The sequence below is a fragment of the Rhinopithecus roxellana genome, chromosome 6, assembly GCF_007565055.1.
Source record: "Rhinopithecus roxellana isolate Shanxi Qingling chromosome 6, ASM756505v1, whole genome shotgun sequence".
In the NCBI taxonomy this organism is placed as follows: Eukaryota; Metazoa; Chordata; class Mammalia; order Primates; family Cercopithecidae; genus Rhinopithecus; species Rhinopithecus roxellana.
The window spans coordinates 27,419,341-27,444,421 of NC_044554.1; the positions used below are offsets into that span (position 1 = coordinate 27,419,341).

Sequence of the window (25,081 nt, forward strand, 5' to 3'; positions counted from 1 at the left end):
ATGTACACTTTTAAACCATGGAGGAAAAAACACTGATAGTACAAAACTGAAGCTAAAATATGTCCCAGGCAGAGAGAACAACATGTGTGAGAGCCCTGAGACCACAAGTAGTTTGTGGCATGAGCACAAATGAGCAAGGGAGAATGGTTTAAAGATATACTCAGAACACAGATCATGTAGAAGCTTAAATATACTGGCTAAGAATTTTTCATTTTTCTCCATGAAGAAACAACATAGAGTTTTAAGCAAGGAGAGTGACACAATTTGATTCATATTTTGAAAGAAATATCTATGTAAGAATTATCTAAAAGGTTTCTTCTCTCAGGCACAGCCTGGTCCTATAAGATAAGCAAACATGAAGAGATCAATAAATTATCTGAAATATACTCCAAACCAGCTCTGTCTCTTCTGTGTTATCTCTTCTGTGTTCAAGGCTGTGTGTTACAGGACTTGGGGAAATTGCTCTATGTTACATCAGGCTAATGTTTATATTTTGAGTTGTAGGAAGTGAAGATATATTGGAAAGTTTTCATCAAAGTTTTTAATAAAGTTAATGCTGGCAGCAGTGTGGAGGATGGGCAAGACTAGTCATAAAAGTTGCGGCTCAGTGATAATTTAGATGTCTGTTGTAATAGTTTAAGGAACAAAGAAGAGCCTGGACTAAGGCAACAGGAATGGGAGACAAGGGAAAAAGGGAAAAGATAAAAAACAGCTCGTCAGAGATAGAAGGCCATAACCTTTCTCTGTATCTGTGTGCCTCTCACATAAATGTAGATCTCCTGGGCTGTAGGTTCTGATGGGCGGTCCTATAGGATAGAGGTGTTATCTTCCCGAAGAGAAGGAACAGATATCTGGTGGAAGCAGGTTTGAGAAAGAATGTTAGGAGAAAAACTAGAAAAATAATTCCACACAACTCCATTAAGGAATTTTTGTGCTAAGAGAAAATGAGATCTAGGCAGCAGCTGTGTGTGTGTGTGTGTGTGTGTGCGCGCGCGTGCACGTGTGTGTGCATAAGCACACTATAAAGCATTGAGAAATTGCAGTATCTATTGAATGAAGGTAAAAGAAAACATCATATTCAAATCAGAAAAGGGAGAGTTAGTGGAGCAATATCCTTCAGAAGTTAAGAGGTGATGACCTGTTTCTCAAGGGCTGGTCTAATTAGGAGCAGGTGCATTTCATCCACAGTAAGAGGAAAAAAGGAACAATGGGCAAGATGCAGGCAGGAGGGTCAGAGTGGTCCAGGAAGCCTGTGTAAGTTGCCTTCTGCTGGCTTTTCACGTCAGTGAAATACAAAGTCATCAGAGTAGGAGACAGGTAGATATAGAAGATAAGAAATAGTGATCTGCAAGGATGGAAGTGTCAGTAGATCAGGGAACTATCATTATAGCCAAGTGACATTTAAATGCAGTAGAGGAAAAATTTCACAAAATATACACACCAGGTATTTTCAATGACTCACTTAGAATTTAATAATATTGTAAATGGAACTTTGAAAGATCGTCTAGTACAATAGCCTTTATTCAGAAATGCTATACTTTAAAGAGAAACAGAAATCTTCAGTTGGCACTTAGTACTAATACCTTTACTTTTTTTTTTTTTTTTTTTTTTTTTTTTGAGATGAAGTCTTGCACTGTGGCCCAGGCTGGAGTGCAGTGGCTTGATCTCTGCTCACTGCAAGCTCCGCCTCCTGGGTTCAAGCCATTCTCCTGCCTCAGCCTCCTTAGTAGCTGGGACTACAGGTGCCTGCCACCACGGCTGGCTAATTTTTGGTATTTTTAGTAGAGACAGGGTTTCACCGTGTTAGCCAGGATGGTCTCGATCTTCTGACTTCATGATCTGCCCGCCTCAGCCTCCCACAGTGCTGGGATTACGGGATTACAGGATTACAGGTGTGAGCCATCACGCCCGGCCACTTTTGCATTTTTCAATCACACTGACCAGAAATAGATAAAAATTGTTTATAGCTAGAAGGTCCTGAGAAATGGGAGTAAATGTCACAACAGGGCTCAGTTCACCTCTGAGGTATGTATGAATGAAAGAACTAATGGATAAAGGCCCTTGGAGGACTATTTTTAAAGAAAATTCAGAAAGAAAGGTAATAATTTTGGTATAGAAATATCTCACAATTTTGCTATTTTTAATTTTCAATTTTCTTAAGTAGGACTTGATTCTAATCTTTGTAAAATCTACAGAGTATACTAAAAAATACATTATTTAATTTGGAAAAGGAATTATATATTTTCAAGTAATTCAAAGAAACTACTAATACTATAACGAAAGAGATGTAATCTTTAGGTTTATGAGATTTCTGTTCCTGTACTTCCCAAGAACAGTTTCTTTATACTAAACTTTTAGGAAAATTTTGTATATGAGTATTAATGTTGATTATAGAAAGTAGGAAAATTGATGAAAAAAAGATAAAAATAGTAACCATAAACAAATGTGAAAAACAACCATTTATCACTTTAAACACACATACTTCATTGCCACTTTTATTCAGAATCATTTTTTTTTTCATAAATCTTGCTTGGATACTTCAACAGTTGATTTCAATTATTATTCTTTCTAAATTTGTATTGTCTATTTTTTAATACTTCTTGGAATAGGCATACTGTAAGTATTGAAAATAAGCCCTGATATGTAGTTCTTGTCAATTTTCTTGATGACCACTGTTCACACTGTCCACTCTGGGACTGAGTCATCTGGTAAAAATCAATATATAAGTCAATATATAAATTTGGAATTTACACGGATTTTTATTTTTTATTTTTATTTATTATTATTATTACTATTATTTTGAGACAAAGTCTTGCTCTGTTGCCCAGGCTGGAGTGCAGTGGTGCAATCTTGGCTCACTGCAAGCTCCGCCTCCCAGGTTCACGCCATTCTCCTGCCTCAGCCTCCCGAGTAGCTGGGATTACAGGGGCCCACCACCATGGCCGGCTAATTTTTTTGTATTTTTAGTGGAGACGGGGTTTCACCGTGTTAGCCAGAGGGTCTCGGTCTCCTGACCTCGTGATCCGCCAGCCTCGGCCTCCCAAAGTGCTGGGATTACAGGCATGAGCTACCGAGACTGGCCGCCTATTTTCATTATGTAAATACTCCCATTTCTGAGTGTAAGCTTCCAACAGTTCTTGTATATTTAGCAATCTAACCCTAGGTACGATATGAATGACCTCCATGGAGCTCACCACTGTTTGAATGATGTTTAAAGTGAAGGTACAGAAGCTATTTAAAAGGTCACAGAAGTAATCTAGGCAAGAGATAAAGAGACTAAATTAAGGTACTGGAAATAGGAGAGACTTTTTCTGAATAGCAGAGATGGAAGGGAGCTCCTGAGGGAAAGAATCCTTCCATATGTCTTTATATCCCTCATATGGGTGTTGGACTCCTGTGTTCTGATGACTTGTTCTGTCAAGCAGAGGGTATATTGCCCTAAACATAGTGGATTTTTAAAAAGCAGTCATCCAAATAAAAGATATCCTGGAAGAGGAAATGAAGGATTGAGTTGCGGATCTTTATCACATGGTAGAACAATTCACTAGTCTCTTAGTGCTGGACTCAGAAGATTCTAAGACATGAACGAGGGCATATTCTTTAAGTTGATGGCCTTGGAAAAGCAAAACAAAACACATTCATAGGTACAATCATGTGCCATTTAACAACAGGGTATTATCTGAGAAATATGTTTTTAGGTGCTTTTGTCATTATGTGAAAATCCTAGGGTACACTTACACAAACCTATATGGTATAACCTACTACACACCTAGCCTGTATGGTGTAGCCTATTGCTTCTAAGCTACAAACCTGTACATCATGTTACTGTACTGAATACTATAGGCAGTTGTAACACAATGATAAGTGTATATCTAAGCTGTCTAAACATAGAAGAGGTACAGTAAAAATACAGTATAAAGGATAAAAAATGATACACATATATAGGGCACTTACCATAAATGGAACTTGCAGGACCAAAAGTTGCTCTGGGTGAGTCAGTGAGTGAGTGGTGAGCAAATGTGAAGGCCTAGGACATAACCGTACACTGCTGTAGACTTTATAAGCACTGTGCACTTAGGCTACACTAAATTTATAGAAAAACATTTTTCTTTTTTCAGTAATAAATTAACCTTAGCATACTGTCATTTTTTTACTTTATAAACTTAAATTTTTTGACCTTTTGACTTTTTGTAATAACACTTAGCTTAAAACACACATTGTACAGCCATAAAAAAATATTTTCTTTTTCTACATCCTCATTGTACAAGGTTTTTTCTATTTCTATTTTTTTTTTAACTTTTTAAACTTTGTAGTTATTGTACACATTAGCCCAGGCCTACAGAGGGTCAGGATCATCAAGACATCCAAGACATCAGCAGGTCACAGAAATTTTTCAGCTCCATTACAATCATATGGGCCTATAATTGTATATGCAGTCCCTTGTTGACTGAAATGTCATTATGAGACACATGATTGTATTTTTTTGATTTACATACTAAATATACGAGTTCATGTGTCAGTGCACTAATATATCATGTCTATTGTAGAGCATATAAAATTATTTTCAAGGGAAGATGTAGAAATAGGTGTGAAGAAGTTCTGATACTTTTTTCCCCACCTGGCAGATCACTGTTTTTTATCACTTGAGTATGATGCACTGCTCTTTAAAGATTCCTGCTCTCAGGAGCACCCTAAGGGAATAGGAACTGGCAGTCTCCCATGGCCAGGACACTGCCTTCTGAAGGCACTTATGGAGATGGACTGGAGTCTGGGGTCTTGGAAAGTAGGCATATTTGATGGGCCAGTTTTACATTAAGTTCTGTAGTCTTATTGCATCTGACACCCTCAAGATTTTTATTAAATACTACAGCCTGGTTTTTAGCTTTGTTCCAGAGTAGGAAAAGTTTGAGCATAGGAAAAGTTCTGTGCCCAAAATTGCATCCAAGAATTCAAAGGGCAAACAGAAGCAGAGGCTATTTTTCATATACTTATCTGTTCATTTGACATAGATTTACTGAGCACTTAATGTGCCAAGACCTGTTCTGAGAGTTGAAAAGTAGCCTGGAGTAAAGCATACAAAAATGGCTGCCTTCTCAGAGCTTATATTATTGGGGCAGGACCAGCATTCCAGGAAAGGGGAGCGACAAGGTCAGGGTCCCTGAGACAGGAACATGCCTAGTGTGCTGGGAAATAAAGAAATCACTGTGATTGAAGCTATTTGAGCTTGGGTAGGAAGAACTTGAGGTCAGAAAAGTAAAAGTGGAGGCAGGGCATATGGGATTGGGGTCACAGATTGCATAGGGCCATGTGGATCAGTATAAGAAATTTAGCTCTTACTGTCAGGAATTCGAGAATCAAGTGGAGAGATTTTTTGCAAATAATTAACTTATCTGACAGTATGTTAACTGGATAATTCAGGTGGCTAGGTTGAGAATAGACCAGGGCAAGGGCAGTGTACAAAGGCAGAAGCATGAAGATCAGTCAGGATTCTAGTGTAAAATATTAAAGTAAGGTAATGCAAATGAGAGAGATGATATTAGTCTGGGATACATCAACAGGAGTGGTCAAATTCTGTTTATATTTAGGAAATAGTGCAGTTAGGCTTTGCTAAGTGATTAGATGTGGCCTTTGAGAAAGAGAAAAGTCAAGGATGGCATCAAAGCTTTTGCCTTGATCAACTGGAAGAATAGGATTACTTGATTTCAAGTAGGAAAGACAGTAAGAGTGGAATGTCAGGAGACCAGTTTAGACCTGTTGCGAGTGAGATGTTTTTTGAGTCTATAATAGAAACAACCAAATTCAGGTATTGAATAGGCAAGTGGATATACCAGTTGGGAGTTCAGGAGAGGGACCACACTGGAACTCTCAATTTGAGTGTCAGTAGCATATAGATGCCATTTAAAGCCATAAGACTGTGATAACCCAGAAGGGAATATGGATAAAATAAAAAAAAATTCTGAATATATTTTGTAGTTACAATTGACAGGATTTGCCGGCTGTCTAAATGTAAGTATAAAAGATAAAATTTGAGAATGTCTCCAAGGATTTATAAAGAATAAAAAAAAGCTGTTGGTGGATTGATTCTGGGGCTCTCCAATAATTGAAGATAAAGAGGAACCAACAAATTGGATTGAGAAAAAATGTTTAAAGAGGTAGGAATCAAACCAGGCAAGTGTGATATCTTGGAAGCCAAAAAAAAAAAAAAAAAAAAAAAAAAAAAAGTGTTTCAAGGAGGTAGCAATGGTCAGCTGTGTCAAATGCTGCTGTATTTACATGAAAGCTCAGAAATGACCATTAGCTTTCATGTGATAGACATCATGGTCAATCTGGCTTAAAAGTAGTGTCAATTGACTGATGGGAGCAAAAAGATGAAGATGGGAACTGCTCTAAGTGAGAACAGAAGGAGAAAAATTGTAGCAGAGATTATAACATTTTAGACAATCCTACTGAGGAATTTTGCCACAAAAGAGAGCAATTGCGGTGATGATTTCAGGGGTAGATGTGGTCAATCTTCCTGTTTGTTTTTTTAGGATGAGGCAAATACTAGCATGTATTTAAGCTAATAAGAATTGGTTAACAGAGAGGGAAACTTTAAAGATACATATGAAAGCAGGGAAGAAGGGTTTACTGAATAATGTTTTTGGATAGGCTAGAGAGGATGGGGTCTAGTACATGCAAGAATGGTGCTGGCCTTTGCAAGAACATGAACATATCATCTATATGAACAAGAGAGAGAGGTAAAGGGTTTTTTGTTTGTTTTGTTTTGTTTTTGCAAGGTGCAGGTAAGTGGGTAGATATCTTGGGAGCAGGTACAGTTTCTCTTTTGATTGGATCTTTTTCTCAATGGATCAGGAAAAAGGGCCATGAACCAAGGAGGTGTGAAGAGAGAAGAAGAATAACAGATAATCTGAGGTGGATTTTCCTGAACTGGAAATGAAAGATGATGGCAGGACTATGTTTTTTCCTTCGGTCACATTTCAGTGGCTTAGGGCAGACCAAACAGTTTAGATTTAATGAGGGTTTTGGTTTAGGCACAGATAGGTAAGAAAGGGAATGGGGGAAAACTTATTGAAGGTATCTGCATGAGAGTGATTATGATGATTGACCGTGGAATTTAGTTAAGTAGTGAAGTGAGGACACAGGGTGTAGTGGTCCAGGCCAGGGAAAGGATATGAGACTCATGGACTGTAGGCGCAGTGAGTTAGATTTTCAAAGGACTTTTGGAGTTTTGTGACCAGACAAAATGAGCTGGAATATGAGAAGTGGTGTTAAAAAGTTTGTATGAAATTGAGGTTATTGAGGAATTGCAGTTATTATGAAGACAATTTGTAGCATGTGGCCAGGGAGGTGAGAGGCTGGGAGTAGGTTGGAGGGAAGATCACTGGAAGAGATCCATCCCTATCCCCATCCTCATCCCCATCCCCATCACAAGGAAGGTAAATATTAGTTTGCAAGAGTTCAAGCCCTTAGATCTACTTCTGAAGGAGAAGAGGCTATTTGTAAGAAAGTTGTTAAGTTTCTATTCCAAGGTTCATGATCTAACAGGAAGACTGCAGGTGTGGCTGTCAGGCCCAAGTCCTAGGTGAGAATGCAGGTCTGCGAGCCCCTGGGACCGGACCATAACGACCTTAACAACCATAACGACCATAACTGCCATAACGGCCGGCTGCGCAAGGCCCTTCCAGCATTTCCACTTTCGTCGGGTACTGGAGAGAGCTGCCGTCCAGGTGCTAGGGCAGAGTGGCAGGGCGGACGGCTAGGAGGCCAAGGAACATCCTGGTCTGACGGAAAGACTGCAGTCTGCACCGCCATGAATAAGCTTTTCAGCTTCTGGAAGAGGAAGAATGAGACCCATAGCCGTACCTCCTCAGACCCGTCCATAGGCCAGGGTTACAACCTTCGAGAAAAGGATTTAAAGAAACTTCACAGAGCTGCTGCAGTCGGGGATTTGAAGAAGCTGAAGGAATATCTTCAGCTCAAGAAATATGATGTAAACATGCAGGACAAAAAATACAGGTGACCAGACTGAAGAGCCAGCGGGGGAGGACGGGTTGGGGCCCGGGTCCTTCAACCAGAAATAAGACAAGTAGGGGCTGTTTGACCCTAATTGTCACTCAGGGTTTCCCAAAGAAGAAAGATTGTCTGGTGATTATTGGCAGAGGGTCCCACTCCAACTTTTGGCTATTTATTTATTTTTAAATGCTGGGCCGGGCGCGGTCGCTCATGCCTGTAATCCCAGCACTTTGGGAGGCCGAGGCGGGAGGATCACCTGAGGTCAGGAGTTCGAGAGCAGCCTGGCCAACATGGCGAAAACCCGTCTCTAACCAAAAATACAAAAATTAGCGGGGCGTGGTGGCGGGTGCCTGTAATCCCAGCTACTCGGGAGGCTGAGGTAGGAGAATCACTTGAACCCGGAAGGCAGAGGTTTCAGTGAGCCGAGATCGGCCGCTGCATTCCAACCCGAGTGACAGAGCAAGGCTTGTCTCAAAAAAAAAAAAAAAAAAAAAAGGAATGCTTACTTGAATATTTTCTGCCCTTCCTGAATCCATCCCCTCCTCGCACCGGCTTGGTCTCCACTGGCAGTCCATCTTTTCCCCAACTTGTTGTTTTGCTTCTTGGTAATTGATTGTCCCCAGGCACTAAGATGCACAATTTTGCTCATTGGAGAATAGTAAAAGAGTAGAGATGACCCCCTAGAACATTGGTTAGTCAGATTTTAACACTTGGAAACATCAAAACAAGTAACTTTTTAATGTTTTGAAAAAGAAGCTTGCTGAGTTTATTGATACTTAGCAAACTTATTTGGACAGAGAATGATTTTTTCTCCCTTCATTGCTACTCATCACCAATTTTCTTAAATCGGTTTTCATTTTCTCACCAAATATGTGCTGCAAATATGTGTAACAACTGTATAAACGTGTCAGATTCTGGGATAATATGATAAGCCGTACTATTCATTAACCACACTCATTACCATTGAACTTGTCAAGTCACAAAGGTCCCTTGCAGCCCCCTGGGGCCTTGATGCAACACAATCAGCAATATGAACTCTGTTAAACCACTGTCCTTACTTTAGTTACAATTTAAAAGAGACTTTGAGAGTCTCCAAACTCAGAATTGCTGTTGAGCTGGGGTTGACAAAGAGAGGGACTCCCCAGATAGCTTCATACCCAGGTTAGCTTTATAACAAGTACAGTTTTAGACTCTATCTTGGCATGCTTGAGAGCACAATGGCTGCTTCCAAACAGGCATTTGAAGTCGCTGTTTAATCAAATTCTCCTTAAATCTAAAGTGAGTTTCTGATAGAGAGCATATACACTTAACCCTTGAACCACATAGGGATTGGGGTGGGGAGCCAACCCCCTGTGAAGTAAAAATTTGCTAATAACTTTTGGCTCCCCCAGAACTTAGCTATAAATAGCCCATTGTTGATTGGAAGTGTTACCAACAGCATAAACAGTTGATTAACACATATTTTGTATGTAATATGTATTACCCATTGTATTCTTACAATAAAATAAAGTTAGCAAAAGAAAAGAAAATGTTATTAGGAAAATTATAAGGAAGAGAAAATATATTTACTATTAAGTTGAAGTGGATCATCATAAAGTTGTTCATCCTGTTTTCTTCACATTAAGTAGATGGAGGGGGAGGAAGAGGAGGGGTTCATCATAGTATGTCTGGTATTTTATGGTAGTTAATGATAAAATAGACTGGTTCTACATATATTTTATGCATTCATGGCATATGTAACCTTTTCTTAATTTTTTAGTATTTTTAGGCTACTTGTTTCATCTGGAAGTTTTTTCAAATTGTTGCAAATTTCCAAAATTTTTCTAATATAGCTATTGAAAAAAATCTGTGTATAAGTGAACTTACACAGTTAAAACACCTGTTCAAGGGTCAACTGTAGTTGCACCTTGTGTTTTGTCTATTCAGCCACTCTTTGATTACAGAGCTTAATCTATTTACATTTAATGTATTTATAGATAGGGAAAGTTTTACTATTGCTATTTTGTTAGCTTTCATATTACTCTTATAGTTCCTTTGTCTTTTTCTTTCTTCCTGTCTTCCTTTGTGTTTTCTTGATTTTGTGCTTTGATATTGATGTGCTTTGGTTCCTTTCTCTCTTTTTTTTGTGTAACTTCTACAGATTTTTTGTGGTTACTTTGGGACTTACATAAAATAGCTCATAGTAGTTTAAGTTGCTAACAATTGAAATCCAATAGCATGTAAAAATTCTAAATTTTATCCCCCCCCACAAACTTTGTTGTCATAGTTAACATGTATTCATATAGTTTATGGGGAAGCTGGGGTGCTGGCAAGCCACCCTCTTTGCTCTCTTGGGTAAAGCTGGGAGCTAGTGGGTCTCTTTCTGATCATATGGCACGGTGTTGGAGGCAGGATCTTCAGCAAGAGGGTGTTCTGAATCTGTCTATTAGTTCTAGTACCTCTGCTTTTGTGTTCTCCCAGGATTCAGGAGACTTTCAATTAGTTTCTGATTTTTCACAAAGGGAGTTTGTCCTTACGCTGTTGCTGAATTGGTGTGTTTGTTGTGGGGAAGGGTACTTCAGGGTTTCCTACTCTGTCATATTGCTGACATCACTCTTGTTAATCTTTTTAATGTGGATCACTTATGAAAAATTTCCTCAATTACATATCTTCAAACCCGTTAACCACTTGCTGCAAAAATTAATACATGTTAAGAAAAAGAGTTATGTGTTTGGCATTAGTAACAGTAAATATGTACTCTCTGTGGCTGCCCTAAAATATTTTTGGGAGTTTCAAGTCAAAGGGTATGAAAAGCATCATCTTTCATCACAATTGGCTAAGTGAAAACTATATGGTTAGAAAAAAGATTTGTATTTAGCTTACTGGTAGTATTATGTCTCCTTTTTTTTTTTACAAAAACAGTGTTGTCCAATCTTCTAGATGGCTTTTATCCTACATCACTCCACTGAATGACTTTATAAGGTAATCAGTAACTTCAACATGACTTCATTCAGGGGTCAGTTTTCAGTCTTACCTTGCTGGCATGTCAGCAAAGTATTTTATTTGCCATATCAGCGGTATTTGAATTAATGTCTTTCAGAACACTGGGGCCATCTGGCATTTCTCTTAATTCTGTGGACACTTAAAGCGAGACTCCTTTGCTGGTTTCTCTTCATCTTCCTAACTTGTAAACACTTAAGGAGTTTCACCAGAAATGATTTCTGTCTGTGTTTTGATCTTCACTCTCCTGGTGAAGACAGATTAGTTTTAAATATATATATTCCAGTGCCTTCCAACTTTTAATCTCCAGCCAACGAGACCTCTTGCCTGCCTATATTTATACTTGGATATCTAATATTCACTGGTGTGCTAATAAATGTTTAATAACAGGCCCTTAATGGGTAGGGGAGGGAAAGAGGGAAAACCCTGATTCATAGGGTTTGTAAATAGTGGCCAATTTTAAGCTACCAATGTGCTATCAACTGGCTTGCAAAATTCTAATTTCAATTTCAGTTCTGAAAATTTTAACAGTTAGCTTGCAAGAACCATGAGCTCCATCACATCACTACTTAGCTTTCTCAAACTGAGGTCTCAAACATTCCCAAACTAAGATCCTGTTATTTCATTTCTGACCTGCCTTTTCTTTTTCTATAAATGACAAATGTTGTCTTTCAATTGCTTTAGGCTGAAATTCTAGAATATTTTTGATTCCTCTAATTCCTTCACATCCTTCATTTGATTGAATAGGAAATCTTGTTGGCTCCTCCTTCAAAATATATCTAATATCCAAGCATTTCTTACCACCTTTATAAGTACTACCATAGTCAAAGCCACCATTATGTCTCAACTAGAATTACTACAGTGCCCACTTAACTACACTTTTCCCTTTTCAGCTTATTCTCAATACAGCAGTCAGAATGATCCTGTGTAATGTATGTCAAATGGTATTACTCCTTGTTTTCATAACTTACAATCACTTCCCATCTTATTAGGGGTAAAAGCCATATCCATCCAGTGTCTCATACAACCCTATATGATCTTCATCCTCACCCTGTTACTTCACTGATCTTACATCCTGCAGCTCTTCCTTTCATTCATTTACCTCCAGCTACACTGGTCTTCTTACCGTTCCACAGAAATGCAAGACATGCATTTAGGGTTTTTGGACTTGCTGGTCCCTCTGCCTGGGGTGCTTTTCCCTCAGATAGTCGTATGACTTGCTCTTTCACTTCCTGTAGGTGTTATTCAATTGTTACCTTACTAGTGAGGCCTTCCCTGGCTACTCTTCACCTGCAATTGTACCCTTTCTCCTCACTGACGTTTCCTATCCTTCTTCCCTGCTTTTCTCTTTAGAACTTAATATTGTCTGATGTACTTTTCATCTTTTAAATTGTTTGTTGTTTACCTCTTCTACTAACATGTATGATTTATAAAAGCAGGTATTTGCACATCTTTGCTGATATATCCTCATCAGCTAGAACCCTGCCTAGCCATAGTGAGTACTTAATATTTTTAAAATACATGAATGAAAGGATGAATACATACATACATACACATATAAATAGGATAACTTAAAGATATTATTCAGCAATAAATGCTATGAATTATGGATATATGCAAAAAATATGGGTGAATCTTGAAAGTGTCATGCTAACTGAAAGAAACCAGACACAAATGACTCCACTTACATGAAATTCTAGAAAAGGTAAAGCATTGTAGCATACAGGAAACAACGAAAAAAAAAAAAAAAACTACAGTCCAATATTCCTGATGAACATAGACACAAAAATACTAGCAAACCAAATCAGCAGTATATCAAAAAGATAATTCAACACAATCAAGTGGGTTTTACTCCAGGTATACAAGGATGGTTCAACATATGCAAATCAATAAATGTGATTTACCACATAAACAGAATTAAAAGCAAAAACCAGATGATCATCTCAATAGTTGCAGGAAAAGCATTGATAAAATCCAACATCCCTTCATGATAAAAACCGTCAACAAACTAGGCATCGAAGAAACATACCTCAACATAATAAGGGCCATCTATGACAAACACAGCCAATATCATACTGAATGTGGAAAAGCTGAAAACATTCCTCCTGAGAACTGGAATAAGACAAAGATGTCTGCTCTCACCACTCCTATCCAACGTAGTACTGGAAGTCCTAGCCAGAAAAATCAGGCAAAAGAAAGAAAAGGCATACAAAATTGTCAAAGAGGATATGAAATTATCTCTATCACATGGACATAAAGGTGGAAATAATAGACACTAGGGTCTCCAAATGGGGGAATGTTAGGATGGGCATGAGAGTTGAAAAACTACCTATAAGATACTATGTTCACTATTTGGGTAATGAGTTCAGCAGAAGCGCAGCATTATGCAAGATACCCATGTAACAAACCTACATATGTACACCCCAAATCTAAAAAAAGAGGATAGTAACATAATGCAAATTAATAGTTAGCAGTGGTTTTAGATACGGGGGCAGGGGAAAGAATTGATTGCAGAGAATTGACTGTAAATTGACTAGTCAAAATTCTTAAAATTGTACACTTTATTATAAATTACACCTCGATAAAGCTGAATGAAAAAATCTCAAACTATATATTTCTGTTTGAATATTTGTGTGTGTGTGTGTGTGTGTGTGTGTGTAGAGAGAGAGATACTGAAAATGAGAAAGATAAAATCTTAAAGAACATATACTTAAATTGCTATTTCTGAGAGAGATGAAATGTGGGGAGAGGAAAGTAGATAGAGTGAGATGGTCATTGGGAACTATTCGTTTTGTTTGAATTTTTAATAAGGTAAATTACAATGTTTTATCAAATGTTTCACAGATTCATTTTGGAAGCATTGTGCTTAAGGTCTCTGAAACCTCATGTAAGCATATGTGCATATTAATGGCCTAATGGAAGTAATATTTTTATATATGTTTTCTAGTAAAAATAATGATACTGAAAATTGGAATTTCTGGTTAAAAAAAAAAAAAAAGAAACAGGGGAAATAGCATAAGCAGATCGTTCAGGAAGCCATAGTGGCCTAGTAGGAAAAACATTGTTCTGAGAGTCAAGATGGGAGTTTGAGGCCTTCTCTACATTTGTATAATGCAGAGATACCTTCAGTCTCATCTTTCAAACTAGAGCTACTACTCGATTAGTGTTTTTTTAAACAAAGATCTGCAAAGCTCTGTTGCAGGCATCTTATTAAATCAGAATAGCTCCCTGTTAATGTGCTCTGCATAGTTAGCTTCTATTATTGCTTTTATTTCAAGAGCACTGTGCCTAATAAGGTTGAAAATGAATTGGAGATGTTTAATATCTCTCCTGCTATAAAATCACTTTTATGGTTTTTAATAAAAAAGCCCTTCAGATCACCTTCATAAATTGGTAAGTGGAGGCCCAATTCTAAATTAATACCTTCAACCTTACTACTCAAACCTAGATTACATCGAAAGTGCCCAGTCTAGAGTTGAAAATAGATGACCTAGGGTGAGTTAGCATCCTTGGTTACCACTCACCCTGAACTCTTTAAGTTATCAAGAGTCCAAGAATATTACTTAAAAAGGACATTCTCATGATGAGACTCAATTGAAGGCTACAGCTATGCCCTGGCCCTGTACTCTGTCTAGCAGACAACACTTTTCACTTCAGCTTTCAAAGTAATCATTCAGCCTTGACACTCATCTGAGTCATGCCTTTTGCTGAAGTTCAATTTGAGATTTCTGGTATCTGATCATCACCTGTCCATAGTCTATGCTGACAATTTTTCCATTGATATAAAAGAGAGTGGGAGTCTGGGGGAAAACAGAACTTGAGTGAAACAAAATGACACCAGTTAGCCTGAAAACCTAGTAACCAATACTAAGCTTCACAGGAATTTAGATTTCTGGTTAGATTAAGTACCATGAGTTAAGAAGTAACAATATAAAGTCTTAAATTAGGAGCATAATGTATTGATGAAAGTTAAGGATTTTTGACAAATGGAATAATATTGATTTAAAAATGTTTCTCCAAGATATCTGTAAATATACTTTTTGCATTCAACTATTTCAAAAAATAGAATGGCTTTTGTTTTTGACATTAAGTGGAAAAGCATTCCTATTGGCCTTGAGGCATTTACATTATGTGTGTAAACATATAGAGAAGTGGCCATGACAATTTTTTTTCTTTTGCTGCTTACTTCAAGTGTGAGCTCTAAAATTTTACACTTAAATCTAAAATTTAAAATAAAATGAATGTAAATGTTAAATCTGTATATTTTTAAAACTTTTTTTTAAACTAAGATAACTGCTTTAAAAGATGCCAAATATTCTAAAAATCTTCTTTACAAGACTGACGGTTTGCGTGAATATTGTCAACTTTTTAGTGTTTTGTGCATGCTCAAGCTAGATTAGTTCTTGTTTTCAGATTTTGTATAAATGACCCCAGGCTGCATTGTTCAATACCTCCTTTGAGGGTGGAATCTTTCAAGGCTATTTTATTTTATTGAATTTATGGCTGATTTCCTAAGTTCTTGGAGTTTAATATGGGCCATGAAATTTTTTTGTAGATTTGTTACTGAAGGTTTTAGATTCAGTTGGTGGAAGAGTGAGGTATACAGCAGTATGCAACAGCTATTTGTGGAGGACCTATTGGGAATCCATTTACTTTCTTAGTAAGAGCAGTGTCTCTCTGTGTGTGTGTGTGTGTGTGTGTGTAATTTTATGTATTTATTTTAAATTAGGTAAAAAATAAAACTGGAGTTGGAGGGAGAGGCAGATCTAAAAATTGGGTGGAAACCACCAAAGTTCCTTGGAACTAAATTCTCAAGATATGTGTAATGGCAGATGAAGGGGACACATCAAAATGTTTGCCAGGATTTGCTATCTACTGCAAGGACTTATCTTTGGTGGGCTTAAAGCTATTTAGCCCTGTGTTGTGTTGGGATTGAGGGCTCTGAAAACTCCTATTATGTAAGGAATTTCATCCTTAAACCAAATTGTAAATGTGAGCAGAAAGGTTAATCAGTGCTTCATTGTATCAGGATGACTGAGAAATTAGTCATCAGAAATTTGCTTGGTAAGGATGGAATCACAGTAAAGTAAGGTGGATAGTTTTGAGGGAAACATAATTTAGACCATGGTGTTTGATGAATCACTTTTGTCCTACAACAAAGTTCTTCTTTGTTTGTTCCTTAAATTCAGATTGTCTTTTCCATGAAGTATGTTAATTATGGATAACTTCTGGTTTTATTCTGTTATGTTAGCTGACTGTCCTCTTCCTGACTGTGCTCTCTCTTTAGCTAAATAATAATATAATTGGGTAAAATTTGACTTTTTATATTGTAGTTATATTACAGTCGTGCCTTCCAGAGATTACATTCAGGTAAACTTAATTAGATTTTTAGCTTCCTCCAATTTTTTTGAACTGTTTTTGTATTTTCTTGGTTTATTGCCAGAGATGGTAAGTTATTGTGAATAGGTTTTGTTAGTTTATCTTTTTGAAAATTACCTTGTTTTTAAGTAGTTATCTTATTTTTGAGGTTCATCTTTTTGCTACTCCTGTGTGTCAATAGCGGGTCTATTTAGGTACCCATAGAGTACTTCTGAGGAGCTAGAGTGAAACAAGGAAAATATATTTAAGCTTCTTGTTTTAAATGGATTATTTATATGTGGCCTTGGTATTATAAAATTATCTAAAAACAAGGCTATAATGATATCACCTTAGAAGAAGATAAATGTTTATTGAGGGTCAGTCCAGGCTAAAAATTACAAAATTTAAATGGATCTAATTAGTCTTCTGTCAAAGTTCATGAATGTGTGTCTTGTTTCTGGCAGGCTACCTAGAATACGGTTCTTCAGAAGTGGAAATTAGTGTAATAACTTAAAATAGGGTTAAGATCTACAACTTAGAGAGTCCTTAGGCATTCATCTTTTACTTCTCAGATACAAATGCCAACTTTAATCACTGAGTAAATAAAGAAAAACACACAATTAGGGATAGCATGTCATTGATTAAGTAATATACTTTCCTCCTGTTACCTATTAGATGCATCTCAGGTTTTAAATATAATTTCTAAATTTTATTGTGATACCTAACTTTATTATCTTTTCCAAGCCCAGACATCATTTTGGTACTTTTTAAAAAATCTGCTTTTCATCTAATTATAGTTACATTTTCCTTGAAGTGAAATCAGTTAAATATTTAATCTTCAACACACTTGCATAGTCCTGAAAGTTCAATAAAAGGTAATTGTAGTTAATGTACATTTGTTTAAATAGAAATATGTGCATGAAGCAAGTACTTTACCAATGTACAATCTGGCTTGTTTTTAAGTAAAATAAGTAACTGGCTCAAACGGAGACTTATCTCTAACTTTGTGTTTTGTTTTATTGACGTAGAACACCTTTGCACCTGGCCTGTGTGAATGGACATAGAGATGTTGTACTTTTCCTAATTGAGCAACAATGCAAAATAAATATCCGGGATAGTGAAAACAAATCCCCATTGATTAAGGTATGCCATAATTTTTCTTTTTCAATTGGAATGTGTTTGAGTTCTCCTAGTTAACTTTTGTTGATTTTTCATGTTTTAAAACATAGTATCAAACATTAATTTATCATATCCCAAATAGTAAATTTGTTACTCATCTACTCTTGTTGCATTAACAGGCAGTACAGTGTCAAAATGAGGATTGTGCTACTATTCTTCTAAACTGTGGTGCAGACCCAAATCTGAGGGATATTCATTATAATACTGCTCTTCACTATGCTGTTTGTGGTCAGAGTGTCTCATTAGTTGAACAACTGCTTGATTACGAAGCTGATCTTGAAATGAAAAATAAGGTAGTTTTCTATTAAAGAAAAAAATCCTATATTTTAGAAAGCAACTGAAGAGCATATTTCAGATAATTCATCTATGTTGAAATATATGTTATATAAAGAATGAATTTTCCAAACTGAAATTGGGGAGAAAGAGAAGAGATTATCAAAAACTGATAAAATTTTTCTTCTCTTAAAGTCTTCTTTATTTTATTGCAGATTGTAATCCTGACCTCCAAAGAAACACTATATTTAACAATTATAATTGTCTAACAGTCCATAACAAATGAGGAATATTTAATTTTCTTATAACTTGATATTGATAAAAACATAAAACCCACCTTTTTTCTATTTTATTGATATACTCATGAATAATAATAATAGGGTTGAAATAGCAAATCACATAATATTAAAATTAATCTAACTCTTCCATTAAGGCATTATGAATAACTGATGAATTTTTTTAAAAAGCATATTGATACTTTACTGATATTTTGTCTACATGACATCCAAAATAAGTGCCAGCCTTGGAGGTTTAAATGAAACCCAATGGAAATCTGAAGATGACAATATTATGAAATGTGAATTGATGGTGTGCAATACTTACAATAAATGCTAGGTGCTCATCACTTACTTATTCTAGGCTGCTCTTACCTACAATTTGAATTAAGCCTAAAATAGCAACTTTAATTTTTTGTCTGGCTCAACCCTGATTTGTTTTATTGGTCTTTGAAATCACATTTTTTTATGTACTAAAATCTTTTAAGGGTTACAGTGTATATTCAGAAGTTTTTATACACACGTATTTTAAGTTGAACTTAAATCTAAAGAGCATGAAAATTTGCTACAATATTTTAATCATTTTGAAATAATTTTTCAGGATGGTTATACTCCACTATTGGCTGCCGTTGTTAGCAATAATCCAAAAATGGTAAAATTTCTTCTGGAGAAAGGGGCTGATGTGAATGCTTCAGATAATTATCAAAGGTATAATTAATAAATAAGATAGCACATAACTAGAGCTACCTAATAGGATTATGTGTGTGTGTATGTGTGTGTGTGTATGTTCACAAAACACGTATATGATACTGAGAAAATATAGAACCATAAGACCCATAGGATGTATGCTCACATGCTTTTGGACAGATTATCTGAACTTTCAGGATTTGTTTTTCCCTTTGTAAAATCAAACAGTTGGACCAACTACTAATTGGTTATTATTGTTATTATTTATTTATCATTTATTATTAGAATTTAACATTAGACTCTTACATAGGTGATCAATTGTTGTAGTTAAATGGGATCAGGGGACCCAAAGTCACAAGACACATTCCTTCATGGAATTTTGAGACATGTTTTTGAAAACACTAGGCTTCCAGGAAGAAGAGATTGAAAATGACTGAGCTAGCTGCTTCCTAGGTACTATTCATGTTTAGACTCCATGATATGATATGTGACTGGCACACTTTTTTGAGCAGATCTGCTGTACTTTTTACATTCTTGCCTTGACTCTTTCTGATAGAGGTCCTACATTTGAGTAGTAAATTGAGAAGACTGACTTTTTAAAATGAGGCATGTTTAAGCTCTTTAAATGGGCATTCGTTTCTATTTCTTGCTCCAGAACAGCCCTTATTCTTGCTGTCAGTGGTGAACCAACACGTTTAGTAAATCTTCTTCTTCAGCAAGGTGTGGAATTATCTTGCCAAGATATTTGTGGATTCACAGCTGAGGAATATGCTTATTTCAATGGTTTTACTGTGTAAGTGATACTGCATGTCTTTTAACAACTGTGTGGGGTTTGATTATAAGGATCAAAGCCTAAGCCCCAAAGTACAAGCCTGGAATAGGCTCAACAGTAGGGGTAACCACATGCAAATCTGTGCAGGGATTCTTGATTTTCTCTGTTTATGAGTTCAGTCGATATAAGGGCTACAGATGGGCTGAATATGCAAATAAACTACCAGAGGCATGAGCAGTGAAAGTGTGCCAGGACAGGGATTTAGACACTTGTAACATAGCCATTAAAAAACAAAAGGTGATAGAGTTGGACAAAAGATGATTCTTTCACACAAAGCCTTTCATTGCCTTTAGATGTTATTAATGTATGGATTTTATTCATGTTTTGAATATTATTGTTAACATTTCATTAGCTAACTTTAGTTTGATAAGTGTTCAGAATTCTAAAGTATACTCTATTTACACCCAAAAGAAAAACTACTTTCATGTATGAATACGAAGTTCGGATTTTTAATAGTTAATGAGAAAATTAGATATGATGTAGATAAATTTAATTTATAGCTAATGAATTTAGCTTATAGATAATTTATAGCTAACTTAATTTATAGCTTAATGAAGTTAAATAACATACAAGGTATTTTCTCTCTAATTTTATTTTAAGAGCAATTTAAAATTATAAGTAGGTATTTTTTTCCGTTTTTATTCTTCTTTCACTGCTTTATTCACATTTTAGGAATACTTGTTAGTGATTAGTTCCATATGAAAAGCATAGATGGGAGGGAAGAAAAATAATCACATATAGATACAGGTGTTTAGTCTTAATTTAACTTTAGACACAAAATAATTTTTATTCTATTAAATGTATGAACCATAATTGAATAAATATAGTATTTTCATCTTTGTAATATGGAACAGGTGTACTTTGTTTTACTTTGGTTTAAGCAGATCATATGCATAAAAACTTAAATGAAATGAACACATAAATTATTGGTGAATATCCAAACTATAAAAGGATTCTTCACTCTATAAAAGGGGTCCCTAAATTTTTTTTATGTACAATTTTTTTCCATCACTTAAAAAGCTTAGGTATATGAAACTGGAAGACACATGTATCTGTTTAGTAATGTGTCTATTGGTCAAACACAGTACTTGTATATTAAAATACTTATTTACATCTATGTAAGCAAGTCTTATGAAGGCATTATTGGATAGTTTGATGAGAAGGAAATCTTACAATCTTCCTTTATCTACCCCAAATGGCTTTTAGAACAGAAAATTCTTTTTGTACATTGCTCCATCATTAATTTAAAAATAAAAACATTGACCATGAAGTTTTTGTCCTCTTAATAGATTCACATTTTCAATGTTGAAAATTCTAAGAGAATTACATTTTTTTTCTTTTTTTTCAAAGAGGTGAAAGGGAAGAGAAGCAACTTCCTAATGATTAAGCAATTACCTCTAGGATGTGGAAATGATCAACATTTAATAAAAATTACAAGTGACAAGTGACTCTTCAAAACTACAGTCTAATTCCCCTTGTTCTTTTGCAGTATTTGCCCCTCTTTTGCAGTGGGAACTAAGCTTTCTGTAATTGTGACTTTTGTTGCTCGAGTAGCTGTTGCCTATCTAACGTACTCAAGCATGTGCTGCTTCATAGCATCATTTGTTGACTCTCTATGTAGAATCTACATAGATTCTATGGCTTAGTAAAGTGGAAGCATAGATAATATTCCTTATATAGTTTTAAAAAATTAGTGAAACACCTCCAAATGAAGGAATTATATATTAAGTATTTATTTTATGGTTAGCCATAACCCATGCATTTCTTCATTTTTCGCATTAAAATTCAGAAGTCATATGGCTCTTTTCTGTCATGGAGAAAAAGTATATTCATCACTGGATGTGTTTCAGTCCCTGACTGAGTTAATTGTCTTCACTTTGTTAATTTACTATTAAACCTGAGTGCTGTGAGCTGAATTTCCACCTAAAATTCACATGTGAAAGCCCGTGGCCTAGTACCTGTGAATGTGACCATTTTTGGAGATAGAGCCTTTAAAGGGGTGATTAAGTTAAAGTGAGGACATTAGGGTGGGAAATATCAAGTGATCCCCCGCAATACTCTGAGCCCTAGGCTTTATTTTCCTTTTTACCGTAGGAGGTCTAACCGGCATTGTACTAGCAAACTCATCACTAGATATCGTACTACACGATACCTATTATGTCGTAGCTAATTTAATATCTAACCTGGGTCCTTATGAAAGCGGGAGGTTAGAACATGCAGAGAGACACTGGGGTGCTTGTGCTCAGAGGGATGATGTATATGAAAAGGCCAGTCATCTAAAGGGCAGTCTCCTAAAGCAGGGTTCCCTAACCCCTGGGCCATGGACCAGACCTGTTCCATGGCCTGTTAGGAACCAGGCAGCACAACAGGAGGTGAGCCGTAGGCCAACAAGCAATGCCACCTGAGCTCTGCCTCCCGTCAGATCAGCAGAGGCATTGGGTTCTCATAGGAGCGCGAACCCTCTTGTGAACCGCTTTGCAGGGCATCTAGTTTGTGATCTCCTTATGATAATCTAACTAATGCTTGATGATCTCAGGTGGAACAGTTTCATCCTGAAACACCCCTGTCCCTCAACTTCTGTGAAAAAATTGTCTTCCACAACACCGGTCCCTGGTGCCAAAAAGGTTGGGGATCACTAATCTAAAGAACAGTTATCTAAAAGGCAAATGAATGCCTGGGACAGATTTTCCCTTAAGGACCTCAGAGAAAGCCTACCCCACTGGCACCTCAATAAATGTGCAGCCGACAGAACCATGCGAAAATTAGTTTCTGTTTAACCCACCCCATTTGTGGTGTTTTGTTATGGCACCCCTAGCAAATGAATACACCAAGTATAAATTAAAGCCATTTTTTTTTTTTTTTTTTTTTTTGAGACGGAGTCTCGCTCTGTCGTCCGGGCTGGAGTGCAGTGGCCGGATCTCAGCTCACTGCAAGCTCCGCCTCCCGGGTTTACGCCATTCTCCTGCCTCAGCCTCCCGAGTAGCTGGGACTACAGACGCCCGCCACCTCGCCCGGCTAGTTTTTTGTATTTTTTAGTAGAGACGAGGTTTCACCGTGTTAGCCAGGATGGTCTCGATCTCCTGACCTCGTGATCCGCCCGTCTCGGCCTCCCAAAGTGCTGGGATTACAGGCTTGAGCCACCGCGCCCGGCCAATTAAAGCCATTTTTACTACCTTGATAGTGGCTTTTGAAAAAATCATATTTGTGATAGCAGGAAGAAAAGAGGTGCCAGAGAATGGGAGTACATGAAATAAAAGTGGTGTCTGTTGACAGAGTTGGCTCAAGAGGAAGCTTGTCCTCAAGTGTGTTACATTCTTGGGACGGCATTGGCTGGTGTCTAAGGTTTTGATTTGATACTTGTAGGTTAGGAATTAAATTTCTATGCATGCTGGCATTCACCACATAATTTCCTTTATGGATAGATATCCACAATTCACTGCAAGTCATGGAAAGAAGAAACATGTTAAATAGACACCTTATTCTTGGCACTACATGTGACTAAAGGAAGGTAAGAAGATTGCTAACTGGATTAGTGTTTTTTTTCTTCCTTTTTGTTTGTTAATTTTTTAGGAAAGGAAACAACTTTCTTAAGTAACATTTAATTTTAAAATGGAAATTTTGTATTATTTTGAAATGTCAAATATTTTTAAGAACATTCTAAATAATATTTGTGATTAAAATATTCCAACATTGTTTTGGCTGAAAATGTAAAAATGTAATGTAAAAATATGCTTAATGATTAAGATCATTTTTTAACCCATTGTTTCATGTCTAGCTATAAAAAACAAAATTTTTGCACATATATAGACATTTTAATAGATGAAAAGCGATCATAAAAATTTTAATTTTATTGTAAAAATACATTAAGCAGTGTCGATAGTAGTTGATATGATATACCAAATAATTATATAAAATTTAAAACAAACAATATTTGTAAAGAATTTACTGTGCATCAACTAAAATAAAATTTTGTTATTCATTTTCAAGAATGTATGCAGTTATTTAGGTCTGTAAAAAATAGTTTTTATTGACAAGTATGTTTTACACTGACTTGTTTTATTGGATGAGAGAAACTTTTAGAACTCTCCTCTGTATTCACTAGCAGACTCCTGCACTACAATTCATCCCCAGTGTAAAATGGAAGAAAATAAAAAGGACATAGAAGGAGTGTGTAGGCAATAGGAGATCATATAAATTCACAATTATTCAAGCCCTCTCCATCCTCCATCCCCACAAATCTATAGTGATAATGCTTATAACAATGTTTGGTCCTATCAATTCCAGGTGAATAAACTTAAGGGAGAATTTCTCTGAATTATCTTTTTGTTTGTTTGTTTGTTTTGTTTTGTTTTTGAGATGAAGTCTCACTCTGTCACCCAGGCCAGAGTGCAGTGATGCAATCTCAACTCACTGCAATTTCTGCTTCCCGGGTGCAAGCAATTTTCCTGCCTCAGCCTCCCAAGTAGTTGGGATTACAGGCGTCCACCACCATGCCCAACTAATTTTCGTATTTTAGTAGAGTTGGGGTTTCACCATGTTTACCAGGCTGGTCTCGAACTCGTGACCTCAGATGATCTGCCAACCTCGGTCTCCCAAAGTGCTGGAATTACAAGCATGAGCCACTGTGCCTGGCCCTCTGAATTGCTCTTAATGCACACTCTTATTTCCTCTTCTCCTGCACCTCTCTCTCTCTTTTAAATGTCTCTGCAGCTCTAAGAAGTGAAGAATTTCTGTGATTTACACTTCGTTTCTTAAGGGAACTAAAGCAGTAGAAACTACTGAAAAATCATTGCTGCGTTTTGAGTGCCTCTTGAGGGTAGACACTTAAAACCAAGCTCAATCATTTTATTTTGGCAAGCTTTGTTTACAGTTCATAGTGAAATGTTAATCTTAATTAATGTTTTAAAGCATAGATTTATTGTGTCAAGAAAATTACCAAAAGATGTTGCAAAAATGGTGAACGTAAAAAGTTATATTTCTGTCAAATTCAAAAGGGACAACTTAATCATTTAAAAAATTACTATTAGGTATAGAAATGCTAAATTATAATTGTGTTGTAGCTGAGACATATAATTTAAGAAATACATGTAGAAATGGAAATATTTAGACATAAGTAAAGACATTATAAATATCATTTGTTTCCTAGATTTGGAACCCATTTCTACAATTTCTTTGTTGCTTCTTTGAATTGGAAAAATATATTTTGAAAGAACCATTAAGTGAACTATTACAACATTTTTGCTGACTACCCAGTTGAAGAAAAGTTTGTTAAATGGATGGGATTTTGTTTTTCGCATTAGAAGACATGAAGAAATTTTAAAAGATAAACATCTACATTGTGAACCATCAGCCAAAAAGATATAATTTGTGTTCAATATATAGGCAGAAAAAATTTGTGTCAAAATATTAAATGGAATAATAATGAGTAAACTGTGTTAGGCTTGCATTAAAACATTTAAATAAAATAAAAATACATTTCAGCTAC

At 36.2% G+C, this 25,081-nt stretch overlaps 1 protein-coding gene across 1 annotated transcript; it reads left to right on the forward strand.

Annotated features, from left to right (window-relative positions):
• Window positions 1–7,810: 7,810 nt before the first annotated feature.
• On the forward strand, window positions 7,811–19,561 carry ANKRD7 (ankyrin repeat domain 7). Its single transcript, XM_030932566.1, has 5 exons — window positions 7,811–8,016; window positions 17,379–17,493; window positions 17,649–17,822; window positions 18,679–18,785; window positions 19,420–19,561. Exons 1-5 carry the CDS (start codon window positions 7,811–7,813, stop codon window positions 19,559–19,561), a joined length of 744 nt encoding a protein of 247 aa, XP_030788426.1.
• The last annotated feature ends 5,520 nt before the right edge of the window (window positions 19,562–25,081 follow it).

What these genes read in the sequence shown, in the direction of transcription:
- ANKRD7 (XM_030932566.1), top strand. Translation starts at nt 7,811, where the DNA reads ATGAATAAGCTTTTCAGCTTCTGGAAGAGGAAGAATGAGACCCATAGC. An exon ending in ACAAATCCCCATTGATTAAG is followed by an intron (nt 17,494 to 17,648) that starts GTATGCCATAAT and finishes TTGCATTAACAG; the next exon opens with GCAGTACAGTGTCAAAATGA. An exon ending in GCTTCAGATAATTATCAAAG is followed by an intron (nt 18,786 to 19,419) that starts GTATAATTAATA and finishes TTCTTGCTCCAG; the next exon opens with AACAGCCCTTATTCTTGCTG.